We start from the raw sequence: 17,068 nt of genomic DNA, 5'->3' as shown, positions 1-17,068 counted from the left end.
GCGGCCGGTAGAGACCCCTCACCCAGCGAGGCGTTCACCAGGCCAAGGAGCCAGTCGCGCGTAACCTCCCAGGATGCCAGTACAAGCCAGGAGGGACACGGGTCCAATAAACATGTGGTGGGTCGCAGACGTCCACGCAACCTGTCCAAATCCTCGATGGCAACCGAGTCAAACTCCTCCCAAAGCGGTCCCTCAAGACTCGCCACGGGCGTCTCTACTGAACCACTGAAAGGGGCCCATCCCATCCGGATTTGAGCGACTTTGTCCTGTAGATATTTCCCAAACTCCTCTGCTCTGCCCTGTAGTGGGGCTTCCCGTGGTCTCTCAAACAAGAGAGAGCGGGTCACCCGAAACAGGGCGGCAGGGCGGTTATCTGCAGACGCAATAAGAGCGGCACAATGTTGACGTTTGGCCGCTCTTAATGCCACAAGGTACGTCTTCAAATAGGCTCGTGCCTGTGCTCGGTCAAATTCGGAACGGGAGGATCTCCAACGACTCTCTAGGCGTCTCTTGTGGCGTTTCATCACCCTTAGCTCCTCGGTAAACCAAGGTGCCAGGGTGGTTCGTCGCCGCAGGAGAGGCCGCAAAGGCGCCACCCGGTCTAGGACCCCGGTAGTCGCACTATTCCATGCGTCTACCAGGTCCTCCACTCGGGGGCGGGTCAGGTCCACAGGAGGTGGCCCAAGTTCCGTCTGGAACCTATCCGGTTCCATCAGGCGCTTGGGGCGGAACCATCTAATACCTTCCAGTTCCGCCTCCTCGCGGCGGGGGGTAGCACCAGGGAAGTCCAGCCGGAGAAGTGAGTGATCCGACCATGACAGGGGAATAATGTCTAGATCCCCTATTCCCAGATCACTCGTCCACTGGCCAGAGACGAAAACAAGGTCCAGGGTGTGGCCTCCCTCGTGAGTAGGGCCCTGAATTAACTGGGTCAGGTCCATGGCTGTCATGGAAGCCATGAACTCCCGAACCCCCTCAGACGCTTCTCCCATCGACGGCAGATTAAAATCCCCCATCACTAAAAGTTTGGGGGTCTCAACCGCCACCGATGAGATCAGCTCAAGGAGTTCGGGCAGGGCCGCTGAAGTATAGCGAGGAGCCAGGTATACTATCAGCAGGCCCAACTGCCTCCCTGGGCCCCATCTCACGACGAGGGACTCACACCCGGATGTCTGCGGCACGGTGAACTCTCTCGGCTCTAAGTCTTCCCGGATAATCACTGCTACCCCGCCGCCCCTTCCCTGGGCCCGAGGCTGGTGAAATGCTCGATAACCTGGCGGGCACATTTCCACAAGGGGTAGACCTCCCTCGTGGCCCAACCAGGTCTCGGTTATTCCGGCGAGGTCTGGCTCCCCCTCCAAAATTAGATCGTGGATGAGGGGGGCCTTATTAACAACGGACCTCGCGTTGCATAACAGCAGTCTCAGGCCTTGGGTCTGTAGATCCTGACCACCTAGTATGCAGGGGTTGGTACAAACGACCGGGAATGACCAAAAACCCCGGTCTCCCAACCGACTACGCGCTCTTAAACTGTCCTCGCACCTGCCCCTCCCCACGACCGTTGGTATTAAGGAGCCCTGCACAGGAATGCTATCTTCCCTCTCCTCCCCCACTCCGCTCCCTCCTCTTTCGACCACACCTAGGTGCCTGGCTCTTCCATCCCTCCTAACCGGTTCCCCCCCCCATCCCTACAACCCCTCCCCCCCCCATCCTTATAACCCCTTACAACTTTTAAAAAACATTTAATTAAAAAACCCCTTAACGTGCGCTTCCTCCACCTCTCTGGGTTAATGAACCCGTCCTCAAGGTGGGCCCTTGAAAGGGCAGGAGGCCATAGCTGCGAGAGGGGGGAATCTCGTAGCTGTAGTAGGTCTAGCCTCGTATATAACATGATTAGACAGGGCCAAGTTCGTCAAGTGGGAGCTGTAGATGTATCAGTGGCCACAGTTCCCACTAAGGGGATGGTCTTGGCAAGAAGATAGTCCAGGCAGGGGGATAGGCTGATGGAAATAGTCCATATCTGGATGGAAATGCTGGCTGATGGAAGTATGATAAAGTAGCCAGCTGATGGATAAAAATTGCAGCTAAGAGGTAGTTTGCAATGGATGGTAGATCATAATAGATGGTAGGGCAGATAGCCCGTAGTAAGTAGATGGTAAATGCGTGAGTGGGGGGGAGGTAGTAGTGAGCTCAGCAAAACACCGGGTCTGACCTTCTGCGTGGGCCTCTGATGTTCCAGGCCTCCGATTCCATGGCCTGCCCTAGATGAAAAGAATCCTCTGTCCATTTGGCAACCCAGGTGTTGTTATTGGGCCCGGGAGGGCTGCATCGGCCTCCCTGCGGCCTCCCTGCAGCCCTTCCCTCGTTCTTTCAACTCTCTGCTTCCTCCGGCGCCTCAGGCCTGACCCTCCTTCCTTCTTCCCTTCGGCGCCTTGGGTCTCTCGGGCCTCCCTCGGGCCTTACATTCCTACACACAATCACCGGCCAAATTCGAGCTCAGCGATCCATAGTTCGTAATAGTTCGTAGTTTGGGCCGCTCGGCTCTCCAGGGTTGCCACCATCACTCTCATGTCACAGGCCAAAAACCGCCCAGTCGCACAGTCACGCAATCACGCAGACCGCCCAGACCACCGCCGCTGTCCTCCACCGCTGTCCTCCACCTCCTCCAGCCTTCTCGCCCCCCTCCAATCCAATCTTTACCGCTCCGCTGCTCCGCTGGCTCTGGCGCCCCGTTGTTCTGCTGCCGCTCTGCCGCCCTGACTCCGATTCTGAGAGCGCCGGCCGCCATGCTGGTTTAAAACGCCAGCTGCCACGCCGCACCAACTGGCACGCTATCTTCCTCCTGTCTGGCTGCCCGGCCGACCCGACAGGCCAGCTTGGGGCCAGGCAGGTGCCAGGATGTTTAGTGCCAAAAATCCCCGACCCTCAGGGTGGAAATGAGGGTCGGCAGCATCCCGCCCGTCAGGAAGCCCTCCGCATTTAGCGGAGCTCAGAGGCAGTCCTCCATTCCCTCCGGAAGCTCCTCCTCCTTTTTATACATCTGTGTTCCTTCCATTATTTTACGTTTCTAGCATACACAACTGATGGTCTACTTCTAAACATTTGCTGCTTGCCCTTCAGAACATATAAACTTTTTAGTTTTTATTTAAGAAGAATATTTCGTCCTACACCAGAACTTCCAGGGTTATTTATCTCTGGGGTAAAAGGTTTCACAAGTGGGCTCCATCACCGAGATAAACACCCTCTTTTCCTTGGATTGAAGGAAAACCTGAAGGAAGTCTTTCAAAAATAATTATAATGCATAGCTATGTTATAAATAACCCTATGTTGTGTTTCAAGATAAATTATTAACACTTTTGATTCTTATAATACCAAATTATAGCAATAGTCATATATATTTCTTCATAGTGCTTTACCACTCTCTAAGTGGTTTACAAAGTCAGCATATTGCCCCCAACTATCTGGGTCCTCATTTTACCAACCTTGGAAGGATGGAAGACTGAGTCAACCTTGATCCAATCAAATTTGAACTCCTGGCAGTGGACAGAGTTAGCCTGCAATACTGCATTCAAACCACTGCACCATGACGGCTCTTGTTATGTGAACACATTCTAATTCTCAAGCTTGCCATAATAAGCCAAAATGAGCGGGATATGAACATATGCATCTTTAACAGTAACACAAACATATTTCTGTAAGCATACTATCAATGCTAAAACCACATTGGCAAATATCAAATTATCCTCTAATGCGATACACATAGATATGTTTTATATTTAAAGAAATTCTGAACTTATCAAGGGGTGTCCTATCCTAATATTAATTATACATACAGCAACCATTGGCCTCCAAATTCTGCATGACTTTTATTTTAAAAAATCTACCCACCTGTACAATAAATGTTCCAAGAACTATAGTACAGAATATAGCATTATTGAAAATTCCTTCAAATACATTCCTTTCACCATGAATTTTTCGGGCATTTATTTCATTAAATAGCTGCATCATCACAAATGTATTAAACACAATTGTGTAGTGCTCCGAAGGAGGAGCATGAAGAGGTGCATTTCTTCCACTGTCAATATCAAAGATTTTTTCACCTGTAAACAAGAGATAAATATTCTCAAAATGCCACTCAAATTCATGTTTTTTCTAAACATTGCTTTAGTCTTCTGTTAACATGTCTTTCTCCTTTAACATTCTATTAACGTATCAATGTCCCTTAGCATTCCTTTAAATATTGAATAAATGCTCACAATAAAGCAAGCAGAGTTCAGAAGGTATACCAGAGGTTTAAATTATAATATTCTTACCAGCAAACAACAGTGTGAAGACAACCACAAGCTGATAGAAAGCATGACCCAGAATATTCTTCATCATGGTCCGTGAGATGAGAGGTTTGTTTCTACCATAAGGTTTTCTCAGCAAAAGTGCTTCTGTGGGGGGTTCTGTTGCCAAAGCAAGTGAAGCTAGGGTATCCATTATGAGGTTTACCCATAACATCTGAACAGCTTTAAGTGGAGAGTCCTGTAAAATCAACATGTTTTCTAATATAATCACAAATATCCTAAGAAATTAAATTATCTAACATTTAATATTTCCAATCAGGGTTTATTATTGTACTTTAAACTGTGATGCAGTGATTAAGAAGTTAAGCTAAAACTAGAAAAATCCATCCAGTTTCTAGTTCCACATTAGCCATGGATACTCATTGTGTTACTTTGGGCAGTTACTCTTTTTCAATCTAGCTCTCTTACAGGAACATTGTTATGGGATAAGGAGATTTGAGAGCCTGATGAACTCCTGGAGAAAGGTGAGACATAAATCTACCAAATAAGAAATCACTCTCAAAATTAACCGCATTGATTCAATCTGTTTTAATCCCATTACATGCAAATGAATACATAATACTTACTTGTGTAATACATGCTCCCGTGAAAGCAACAATTACAGCTACTACATTAACAGTAAGCTGGAACTGAAGGAATTTGGAGATACTATCATACACATTTCGCCCCCACATAACTGCTTTAACAATGCTTGAGAAGTTGTCATCTGTAAGAATAATATCAGAAGCTTCTTTAGCTACATCAGTTCCAGCAATACCCTGAAAGAAAAACAAACAAAACAAAATTACATATGATCCTTGAATATTATGACAGCCCAAATTATATACTACTTACTTTTATACCCCCATCTGTTATTAGTCACAAAAATAAGGAAGAATAGAGGTATGTCATTCTTCCTGCTGTCTGCCAAGCATGGAGGAGAAGACTTTCTTTAAGACCTGCCATTTATCCAAAGGAACAGAGTAGGGGCAGGTTCCTTCCTATTTGTTCTTCCAATCTATTCATTTGCTACCATACAATTCCTTGTGAATTATAAATTGCCATGGAAGTAATTACATGGTGTAATTAAACAATTCTTGAAAACTCTGGATTAGAGCTAATAATTTTGTTCCTTCTTTAGTATACTTTTAAAATCTTGAATAGTGGAAAAACTACCCATTAGCATGAAATTTAAGGAAGCTCAGAATTATTTTGTCATACTCACTTTTTAAAAGTAGATATTATAATATCAATATTTATGCAAAAAGATCAACTGCCGTGGAAGCTATTATGAAAAATCTTATCGATGATTCTATCGTATAAACTGAATTCAGTGGTGCTTAGCTAAATATATCTATGTACATAACTGCAATACTACACTATTGTAGAATTTTTGAAAATATTGAATTTCTTTCTACAGGTAGTTCTCAGTTTACAACCACAATTGAACCCAAAATTTCCACTGCTAAGCAAGGCAGTTGTTAAATGAGTTGCACCTTATTTTAAGACCTTTTTTTGCCAGAGTTTTTAAATGAATCTTTGCAGTTAAGTGAATTATGTGGTCATGAAGTGAACCTGGCTTCCCCCATTGACTCTGCTTGTTGGAAGCCTGCTGGGAAATGATGATCACATGACTCTGGGACAGTGCAATTGTCATAAAACACATGCCAGTTGCCAAGCAATTAAATTGGTCATTAAGTCGAGGACTACCTGAAATGGAAGGGAATTAAAAACGATGTGCCATTTTTCAGCTGTAATAATTTTATAGTAGTAATGAGAATTACATAAAGATTTATCTGCCTTGGTTAACATTTTGCACATTTCATGCTTAAATGAAAAAGTAAAAAAATGGCCATTATGTTAAGTAGCTTTGACTTCTAATTCAAGATAACCCTCAAAGCCAGTAGATGGCACAGGAGAATAGCTTCTGAGAATTTAATTTATACTAATTAAATTCCTCATAGTCTAGGTCAGTGGTGGGCAACCTTTTTTTTCAACTGAGCCAAATCTCGCCAAAACCATGATTGAAATTTACTTTGAGAGCCACATTTTTAAAACCGAAAATACATAGGATGGTACACTGTTTTTAGTTTCAATAAGTTTTTATTGAGAATATTCTGCATGCAAGTATCCACATAGGTCGGGAGGATACAAATAACACAACTAATAAAACAAAAACTTTAGAACGATATTATTTATCGATAATGTTAAATTCTGTAAAATTTGCCTTACAATGTAGAGAAAATTACATCCTGACATTGACTGACAAAGTCACAACCACTAATGTGAACATTGGCCTTGCATTTCCTTGGATAGTTTGAGTAAGTCAGGTTTGTATGTTGTTGTTTTTAATTTCATCTCTCTCCCACTTTCTTTCTTTTTTTCTTTTTCTTTCTCTCTCTCTCTCTGGCTCTTTGTCTCTCTCTCCCTCCCTCCCCCATCTCTGTCACTCTGTGTGTGTGTGTGTGTCTGTCTGTCTCTCACTCACTCTGTGTGTGTGTGTGTCTGTCTCTGTCTCTCCCTCTGTCTCTCTCCCCTCCCTTCCTCTCTCTCTTATTTATTTATTTATTTATTTATTTATTTATTTATTTATTTATTTATTTATTTATTTATTTATTTATTTATTTATTATTCATATTTATAGACCGCCCCCTCTCCCGAAAGGGACTCGGGGCGGTGTACAGTCACTAAAATGCGTTATAAAATACATACATAAAACAGTTAAATAATTAAATACGTAGGTGGAGGAGGTTGCAAGACTGTATATAGAATAATAAATATAATACATTAAAAACTCTAATAACCCAAGAGTTAAAATATTACCCAAAATTACCCATTAAAATATATCCATCGGGAGGTAAAAACTAAGAATGTGCCAGGCCAGCTAATCGAAACAGGTGAGTCTGTTTCTGTCACTCTGTGTATGTGGGTGTGTCTGTCTCTCACTCATTCACTTAATCACTCACTCTGTGTGTGTCTCTCTGTCTGTCTATCTTTCTCTCCCTCCCTCCCCCTCTCTGTCTCTCTCTGTCTCTGTGTGTGTGTGTCTATCTGTCTGTCAGTCTCTCTCTGATTCCCTCCCTCACTCCCTCTCTCTGTTCCTCTGTCTGTCTTTCTCACTCTCTCTCTCACACACACATACACACACACTGTGGTCACCTTGTTGAGTGTTCCAATCACATTTGAAACACTCAACAACTGGCCTGCATTTATGGTATTTTGCAGCATTCTGCAGTCATAGGACCAAAATTGGTTGTCACTCGCCCGGGCTTTTGCAGAAGCTTCCCTCCGAAGCCCGAGAGGAGGGAGGGGAGCGGGCACCCGGCACACAGAAGAGCCGCATTAAAGGGTGTAAAGAGCCGCATGTGGCTCCCGAGCCGCGGGTTGCCCACCACTGGTCTAGGTCAAGCAGGCAGTGTGCAGTATGTTTTAGATTCAAGGTGTGGTTCCTTAAAACTTTGACAAATCATTTGAGAAACAGATGATATTTAACTATTCAGAACAGGACATTTGTTACTGATATCATATGCAATAATACAAGCTTGCCTGTTTTCCTCAGTGTCTCAATTAAATGAAAATATGTTATACAAAATTTGCATGACAATGATACGGGAAGTACCTGCAACTTAAACGCTCACAGGTATACCAGACTATCTGATTTCTACTCCTTAGAAAAAACATAGTTACCCAATTCCACATTATTAAAAAGGTGTTGGCAACCAGTTCTGGTCGCCACGATGTATAAAAGATGTGGAGACTCTAGAAAGAGTGCAGAGAAGAGCAACAAAGATGATTAGGGGACTGGAGACTAAAACATATGAAGAACGGTTGCAGGAACTGGGTATGTCTAGCTTAAGAGAAAGAAGGACTAGGGGAGACATGATAGCAGTGTTCCAATATCTCAGGGGTTGCCACAAAGAAGAGGGAGTCAAACTATTCTCCAAGGCACCTGAGGGTAGAACAAGAAGCAATGGGTGGAAACTAATCAAGGAGAGAAGCAACTTAGAACTGAGGAGAAACTTCCTGACAGTTAGAACAATTAATCAGTGGAACAGCTTGCCTCCAGAAGTTGTGAATGCCCCAACACTGGAAATATTTAAGAAGATGTTGGATAGCCATCTGTCTGAAACGGTATAGGGTTTCCTGCCTAGGCAGGGGGTTGGACTAGAAGACCTCCAAGGTCCTTTCCAACTCTACTATTGTATTGTATTGTATTGTATTGTATCATTTGATTGTTTACTATCCTGCTAAATAATATAACTGACACCAAATTCTAATAAATAAAGGACCACATTTATCTTAGATGCCTGTTATTACAAAAAGCAAAGGAAAATAGAAGAATATTGATCTTAGAATTATGTACTCAATGAGTTTAAAGTTAACATGGAACACATTACAAACTTTACAATGGTTATCTTTGTGAAAGTATTTCCAGTTTTAAGTTGATCATGGGATTCCCTCCCCAGTCATTTAGTATCATTCTCAGAAATATTCCAAGAATTGTACCTATTTCAACTAATAACTTAACAGAATACATATATCATCTAACATTTTTCTACATTCTTCACATTAAAAATTATATATACTTTTAGATTTACTCAAGAAAAATTAAAAACATATTTTGTTATATTTAGTTTCTCTCCAAACAGACAGAGTTAAGTTGTGGAACTCAACTGCTGTTTAAATTTACATATAAGGATATTGACATCAAATTTGGACCTCATCATTAATTGTGCAATTATCCCAAGGTAATCTTAGCAGAGAAGGATAATGAACACAGGAAGCTACAATCCTGCTTTGCCCACTGCTATATGTGAGTTATTTTGTTCAGTCTTCAATATAATGTTAACATCATAATACAGACATTTCAGTTTATAAAAGCACTTATTAGTAACAATTATAATATTTGTTAAACTCCTTACCATAGCAAAGCCAACATCTGCTTTTTTTAACGCTGGTCCATCATTGGTTCCATCACCAGTCACTGCTACAACCTGCCTTTGTTCTGACACTGTGCTATCGATTATTCCTAAAAACAACAAGTATTTGTTACAACAGTACATATTTATATTGTTACAATAGTACATATTTATACCGTTGAACATTACAAATTTCAGTAATTTATTCATTCATTTACTGAAACTGAGTAAAAGTCTATCTAAATCCAATATTTATACTGCATAGTAAGATATAGTCATCTATTTCTCAAGAGCGTTTCCAGCTATTGAAGAACCGATTGACCAAAAAGCTGTCTGTTAGAAAATGCATTTACCTTTCACCAGTGTATGTTTGTCAGTGGGAGAAGACCTTGCAAGTACCCGAAGTTTTGGCCAAATTTTGTCTATTCGCTCCTGTTCTATCTGTAAAGATAGCTTAGATTAGTTTCATAACTAAGTTTTCATAAGTCAAAAAAAGAATATTAACCATACCCACCTCTCCTTTCTCATTACGTATCCGTCTGTTGAATTCCTTGCCTTCCAGGCATAAGAAGTCTTCGCCAGGGTGCAAAATACCACATTTTAATGCAATAGCACGAGCAGTGTTAATATTGTCACCAGTAACCATACGGACAGTTATACCAGCACGCTGGCATTTTTTAATTGCATCCGGTACCTAAGGAGAGGGAAAAGCTAATTATGTAGTAATTTCTCAGCAATGATTAATTTAAAAAGAGTTAACCTGCTTTTGGCTAAAATACTAAGGTTTAATTCCATGTATGTGTCAATAATTTTATGTTATTTAAGTTTCAATGCTGATATACTTTACATATATTTCATCATGTGCCATGAAATTATTTTCAGTTCCTAGTGACCACGTAGGTTTCGTCTATGATCATGCATCCCTAACTTCTTCTTTCAAGTCCTAAAGATATACATTAACTGTGATGCGTGACTATAATGTTCCTAAGGTCACACTTTGGCAATTGGTATCCTCCCAATGTTTGGGAATTAAGCTCCCATCAATCCCTGAAGTAAGTAATCTGGAAATTGCCATTTAACATCTTAGAAGGGCACTAATACAACTCCTGGTACATATGAGACAGTCAGCTCATCGACTACGTTATTCAGTGCAAGATTTTATGCTTACTCTAAGCTGATTTAGTAAGAGGTTATAGCAAAATAAAAAGACTGGAAGATGTTACTGTTTAATTGATGCACAAAGAATTTGTGGCAAAACCTAGTTCTTAGGCAACAGATGTAAAAAAATAAAACCATACCAATCACATCATATAGCACAAAACATATTATAACATCTGCATTTTGAAGAAATGGCTTCAGAATTATTCTAATGAGTAAGAACCTATTTCTGTGACATTTAAGCAATTTTAAATTAAATATATATGCCTATTAAGGTTGAATATTATTCAATCACTACTCTTAAATAAAGAACAAAGGAAATGTGGGAGTTCATCTACTTTCCAAAAACAGTACTAAGAATATCTATTACTCATTTCCAGAAAGGCTTGGAAGATAAGTTTAAATCAATGGTTATTAAATCGTCAAACGACGATGAATGACATTTTGCCCTACCTCAGGTCTCACAGGATCTTCAATGCCTACAACAGCAATGCATGTAAGACCAGTGACAATATCATTTTCATTATCCCATTCTGGTTCAGGTTCGCCAGCTGGGAAGTCTCGGAATGCTAGACATATTGTTCTGAGTCCCTCTGATGCCATAGGTTCTATAACAGTCTTTACAATATCATCACGGTCTCTTGGTCTGAATACTTTTGGTTCACCATTAGCGCTTAGTATCTTGAAACACCTACAAAAAAAATACAACCCATTTCAAGGTTCTGAATGTCAATGAAATCTCTTCCAACTCAAAAAGTTCACTCTCAATACCTAATAAGTTTTTTTTAAAATGCTTTTAATTTATGGAAATTTTGTTTAACTCCACTGAACAATGTGTGAAAAATGTGTACCAGGGTTTAGTGATGAAGAGAAATTGGAAGAATGTTAGGAAAAAATATGAAAAGGATAAAATGCAATTTGTTCACTATGAATTCATAATGTACTTAACATGGTTTGGGATGAACTTAGAAGATTCCTAAGTAGGAATATTTTGATGCATAGTCTAAAGGTTAAAAACATTAAGACATAAGAGCCAGTTTGTTGTAGCAGTTAAAGCATCAATATAGCAACTGGGAGATTGTGAGTTCTAGTCCCACCTGAAGCACAAAGCCAAACTGGGTGACTGTGAGCCATTTACACTCTCTTAGCCTTAGGAAGGAGGCAATCTAGCCAAGAAAAGGTCCAGGCGGTCACCAAGAGTCAAAATTGACTATGGTAGATAGTATAAAAAATTGTAAGTATAAAACATCCTTTTTCAAACAAGAGGAGCTACACTAATTGCACTATTTGACAAATGTTTTTTTTTTAATAAAAAAATAATAAGCTTTCAAAATGTATTTTCTCTCTGTGCAGTATATTCGCAGCTATAACTAACTACAAGATTCTATAAATAAGGCACAATAAGGAAACTGTTCAAGAGCTAAACTGGTAAATGCTTCCCAGAAAATACCATTATTTTTAAGCAGTAATTCCAGTAACTAATAAAATTCATAGTACTAGCAGAAATTAAAAGAAATAAATAACATTCCAACTCTTTTTTTAAATCTAATCTAGTCCTACTCAACTGTACAATCATCAATCTAGTTTTGCATTTAAAAATCATGAAGGAGAATATATTCAGCTTGGCTATATTAATTCAAATAATAATGTAAAGAAATGGAAATGTTTTTTTTTATTATTGAATTTATTTGTTGCCCATCTCGCTCTGGGGCTACTCTGGGCGGCTCTCAACCATAAGAAAATGAAGAAATGAAAAGGAGGTTTAAACAAAGCAAAATTAAAATGGAACAATAAAATAATCAAAAAAAGAAAGAAAACAAAGCACATACATCAATATGATTAGCAAAAAAAAAAAAAAAAAGATGGAAGAATGGGCAGTATGGGTGGTGGTTGAGTCTGCTTTTAATCCAGTAGCCACTTCCAGAGGTGAACTTCCCCATTGGGTCTCCAGGTCAACTTGCAGGGTCAGATCTTTGGACTCTTACAGAATGAGAGGAGATTGGGGACAGATCTTATCCTGGAGGGCAGGGTGTTCCAAAGGGCAGGTGCTGCGGCAGAGAAGGCTCTTCTTCTGGAACCTGGCAGGCAGAGTTCTTTGACTGAAAGAATCTGCAGTAGGCTCTCTCTACCAGCATGAGTAGGATGGGAAAGACTTAGTGGGACAATGTGGTTCATCAGGTAGCCTGGACTTAATGCCATTAAGGGCTTTAAAGGTCATAACTAACTGCATTTGGAAACAGACCGGTAGCCAATATAGTTCACCGGGCAGCAGTATAATATGAGCCATACTAGGGCTCCAAAAATTGGTCTCACTGCCACATTTTGCACCAACAGAAGCTTCCGAATGGATTTCAAGGATAGCCCCATGTAGAGTACATTGAATTAGTTCAGACGAGAGATGACCAGGGCTTGAGTAGCTGAGTACAGAGTGAAGATCCAGGATAGGTTACAGCTGGTGCACAAACCGGAGTTGGCAAAAGTTCTCTTAATCACACCTCACTACCTTTTTCAGCAGGAGACATGAGTCAAGAAGAACCTCCAAATTGTGAACTGGTTCTGAACAGAGAAATGCAACCCCATCAAGAACCAGAGATGACAAAGTGCAGTATCCTGAGGGTCTGTGCACTCAAACCCATTCAGTGTTGCCAGTGTACCAAAGTCCATTGTCTCCTATCAAGGATCCCACAACCTCCAGGCATCACGAGAGGACAGAGACAACATCAGTTGGGTTACCACATGTAGAAATGTAGAGTTGAGTATCATTAGTATATTGATAGTATCTCAACTCATGGTGATGGATGCTCTCACTCAGTGGCTTCATGTAGATGTTAAATACAAGAGTAGAGAGTACCGAGCCTTTCATCAACACCGATTTTTCATCAACACCTAGGATTTTTATCAACACCGATTTTTCAATCCCTATCAACACTGAGTGATCTTAGAGAAAGGAGCTGAACCAGTTTAATACTGTGCCAGCAAGCCTTAACATGAAACTGGCCCAAAAGGGTACCATGGCTGATGGTTTTGAAGGCCGCTGAGAGGTCAAGAAGGGCAAGAATGGTTGCACTACCTCCTTTTTGCTTTCACCAGAGATAGTCTATAAGTATGACCAAGACTGTCTTTGTCCTATAGCCAGGCCTGAATCCAGACTGAAAGGGATCCAGGAAATCTATTTCACCCAGGATTGTCTGGAGCTGCCAAATGTCCACCTTTTCTACTACTTTCTCTAAAAAGAAGATGAGAAACTGGACAAAAATTGTCCAGGCAGGTGGGATTGACTGATGGTTTCTTAAGGAGAGGACAAACAGAGCCTTCTTAAAAGGTCCTGGGAATATCCCCCTTTTCAGGAATGGCCAAGGAAGGCTTAATTGTTTCTAAAATTAAGGACCTTTGTTAAAAGATAGTTTATAAATTAATCTAATACCACATCATGTCAAACAAAAGCGTTCAATTGCTAATACAGATTAAAAACACTCTTATATCCACTTTGAAGGCTGCTTGTTCAACATTATCAGCAAAGCAAATATTCTAAATAGAATATATTCTAGTTTGAAAGGCTACTGAGAAGTTACAAATACAGTGTTCAAATACCAGCAAATACCTTTTCACATATTTAATCAAATGTCTATAATAGAGTTATTTAAGTGCCAGAGAATACCATTTCAAAAATACAAAGAATTTCCAAATAGAAAATATAACTTGCTTTTTAAGTACTATCTCTGAAGCACCCTTGCTGAAGATCCGGAAACTGCCATCTGAGTTCTTTAACACAGTACTCATGGATTTTCTAACAGAGTTGAAGGTGTAGACTTTATAGAGTGCCTCTTCTGGTATTTCATTTCTAACTTCCTGGTAATCTCGTTTCAAATCCAGAAGGAATCCCAGCAAGGCACATTCAGTTTTATTACCAACATGGCGAGGAAGGCCGCCTTCCTTTTCAGGAGGCTGAAAGAAAAAGCAATCTTTTTGACTAGGAATTTGCTTCAAGAAAAAAAAGCCACAATAATTTAGGATTTAACCTTTTGGAAATAGTTTATGAATTCTATGATTAAATTTAACACCTTACATGTAGCTTCAATGAAAGCCCATTTCTCAAGAAACACACTACAGAAACTAAAATGGAGTATATTTTGCAGAATATTAAAAGGTTAGTGGAATAATTGTAATTTGCCTTCAAGATTTAGTTACCTTTGGAGACTCAGATAAATTAATTAAGAAAAACTATTTGACATTTTTGTCCACGTGCAATATTAAATGTGTATTTTAATCTCCAATAAGGAATTGCTAGAGATAACTTCTCAATAAGCCACACACCCTTCTCCTCCATACACATACACCTACTATTATTTCAGGTTTTTATATCCCAGTTTTCCTCATGAGAAGTCTTTTTAATTAGATCAAATTACATAACTGTTAGAAGCTATTGCGATCTAAAAACATAATCATATATTACCACAAATGTTGTTTTGTAGTTGTGGAAATGTACATAAATTGACATATAGCAAGTAAGATTCAATTTCACTAACCATGCTCATGGGTTCTCAATAAAATTGTTTTTGCTGCCTATCTCGGTATTGCAAAATAGGATGGGGGCTGCAGCAGAAAATTTGCCAGCTGCCAAACATGGATTATATTTGGTTTGGTGAGTTATTTAAAGCATTTCTCTGTATATGGTCTTGTAATATGAATCTTGTTAATCTATCTCTATAACAGGGGTTTTCATTTTTTCTCCACATTCTAGAACAGGGGTTTCAAACTCGCAGCCTGCAGGCTGGATACGTCATATGCTGGCTACCTCCACCCCTCTTTTAGTGAAGGAGAAAAAAGTTGCAATACGTCACGTGATGACATGACAGCGCGAGTTTGACACCCCTGTTCTAGAACATCTTAAAATCATCTGAAAAATTGCCTTCAAACATTTCTGAGAACAGTACTGAGGTGGGATCAGATGGCTGTGTATGTTCAAGTTTGTTTTCCCCTTAGTCCCTTGCAGAAGATTATGGGGAAAATAAACTGTCTGAAGGGACTCACCCTTACTTCGTGTTTTCTTGTTTTAGCTCCACAGACATCTAGGGATTTGCAGAACCCAGTTTTTGGGGAAAAATACCCCTACCTATGCTAAGAATATGTTATATGCATTTGTTTGCATCTTTTAATAGAAGGTCTAGTGCAGTGGTCGGCAAGCCGCGGCTCGCGAGCCACATGCGGCTCTTTACACACTTTAATGCGGCTCTTCTGTGTGCCGGGCGCCGGCTCCCCTCCCTCCTCTCGGGCGGCTGCCCCAAAAGTCAGGACTCTGCAGCTAGCCTCTGTCAGTGCACGCCCTGTGCACTGTTCCCTCTAAGGTGCGCGCCTGCGCGGCCGCGCACATGCCTAGAGTACGACGCGCACTAATTTCTAACTGCAGCGCAGCGCCAGCATTGCGTATTTGGTGTGGACACGCAGTCTCCAGCCAGCTCCAGCTAAACGCAGTTCATTGCCGCCTGACTTGTGACTTCAGGATTCTCCTTAATCAGTGAGTAGGTCAAAAATAAAAAAGGGAAAGCGGCACTTCAAAACAAGCGCCCCTTTCCCTTTTTTCTTTTCGACCCACAATGATTAGGGAGGATCCTGAAGTCGGGCGGGGCTGAGAAGCGAGGAGGCAGAAAAAGAAACGGAGGCCAAGGAGCTTCCCCCACACCCCCTCCCAGCAAAAATCTAACTGGGGAGCCGGGCGGGCAGTAGCAAATTAGCCGATCACGCCGCGTGATCGGTTAATTTGCTACTGCCCACGTGGCGTGATCGGCTAATTTGCTACTGCCCGCCTGGCTCCCCGGTTAGATTTTTGCTGGGAGGGGGCGGGGGGGAAGCTCCTTGGCCTCCGTTTCTTTTTCTGCCTCCTCGCTTCTCAGCCCCGCCCAACTTCAGGATCCTCCCTAATCATTGTGGGTTGAAAAGAAAAAAGGGAAAGGGGCGCTTAAAGTTTCAAAATATTGGAGCAAAATATCGCTTCAGAGGCAACAGTTCTCATGAGGAATTAGCCCTGGAGTTTCATTGCCCCACCCAGTCAAACCTCGCTTTCCGTGTATGCCGCGTGATCAGCTAATTTGCTACTGCCCGCCGATTCCCTGATAATAATAATAATAATAATATTTAATGCTTCTAGACCGCCCCCTCTCCCGAAAGGGACTCGGGGCGGTGTACAGTTCATACAAAATATAACAAGATACAATAAAATTAAATATGTACAGTTGACAGTTGACATGGAGGAGGTTAAAATGCCGTTAAAAGAACTGTACAAAGCAGATATAAAATAAATTCAAACCCCTAAAAACAAATACAGTAATTAAAAAACCCCTAAAATAACCAGATATAATACGTTTGCCAGGAGGGACAGTTGAATTATGCCAGGCCTGCTAATCGGAACAGGTGAGTCTTCAGTTTTTGCCGGAAGGAGCGGAGGTCAGAAGTGGTTCTAATGTCGGGGGGAGGTCATTCCAGAGGGTTGGGCCCATCACATAGAAGGCCCTACTCCTCGGTGTCGCCCGCCGGCATTGTCCAGTGGACGGCACCAGGAGAAGCCCCTCCCTGTGTGAGCGTATTGGCCACAGGGATGTATGTGGGAGGATGCGATCCCGCAAGTAACTAGGTCCCGTGCCATGGAGCGCTTTAAAGATGGTAATC

At 41.4% G+C, this 17,068-nt stretch overlaps 1 protein-coding gene across 8 annotated transcripts in view; it reads right to left on the bottom strand.

Annotated features, from left to right (window-relative positions):
• ATP2B1 (ATPase plasma membrane Ca2+ transporting 1) overlaps positions 1–17,068 on the bottom strand; it is a 99,167-nt gene that overhangs the window by 11,850 nt on the left and 70,249 nt on the right. For all 8 annotated transcript variants that reach the window (XM_081956670.1, XM_081956674.1, XM_081956667.1 and 5 more), the window contains 8 exons: positions 14,109–14,350; positions 10,859–11,096; positions 9,762–9,941; positions 9,601–9,688; positions 9,251–9,357; positions 4,916–5,107; positions 4,314–4,527; positions 3,889–4,100 (listed from right to left, as the gene is read on the bottom strand). In XM_081956670.1, coding sequence (XP_081812796.1) covers positions 3,889–4,100; positions 4,314–4,527; positions 4,916–5,107; positions 9,251–9,357; positions 9,601–9,688; positions 9,762–9,941; positions 10,859–11,096; positions 14,109–14,350 — 1,473 coding nt within the window. The remainder of the gene's footprint in view (positions 1–3,888; positions 4,101–4,313; positions 4,528–4,915; positions 5,108–9,250; positions 9,358–9,600; positions 9,689–9,761; positions 9,942–10,858; positions 11,097–14,108; positions 14,351–17,068) is intronic.

Source organism: Natrix helvetica (genome assembly GCF_964273705.1).
Source record: "Natrix helvetica genome assembly, chromosome: 6".
In the NCBI taxonomy this organism is placed as follows: domain Eukaryota; kingdom Metazoa; phylum Chordata; class Lepidosauria; order Squamata; family Natricidae; genus Natrix; species Natrix helvetica.
Note: the sequence above shows the minus strand (reverse complement) of the source record. Positions and strands in the feature narration are given on the sequence as shown.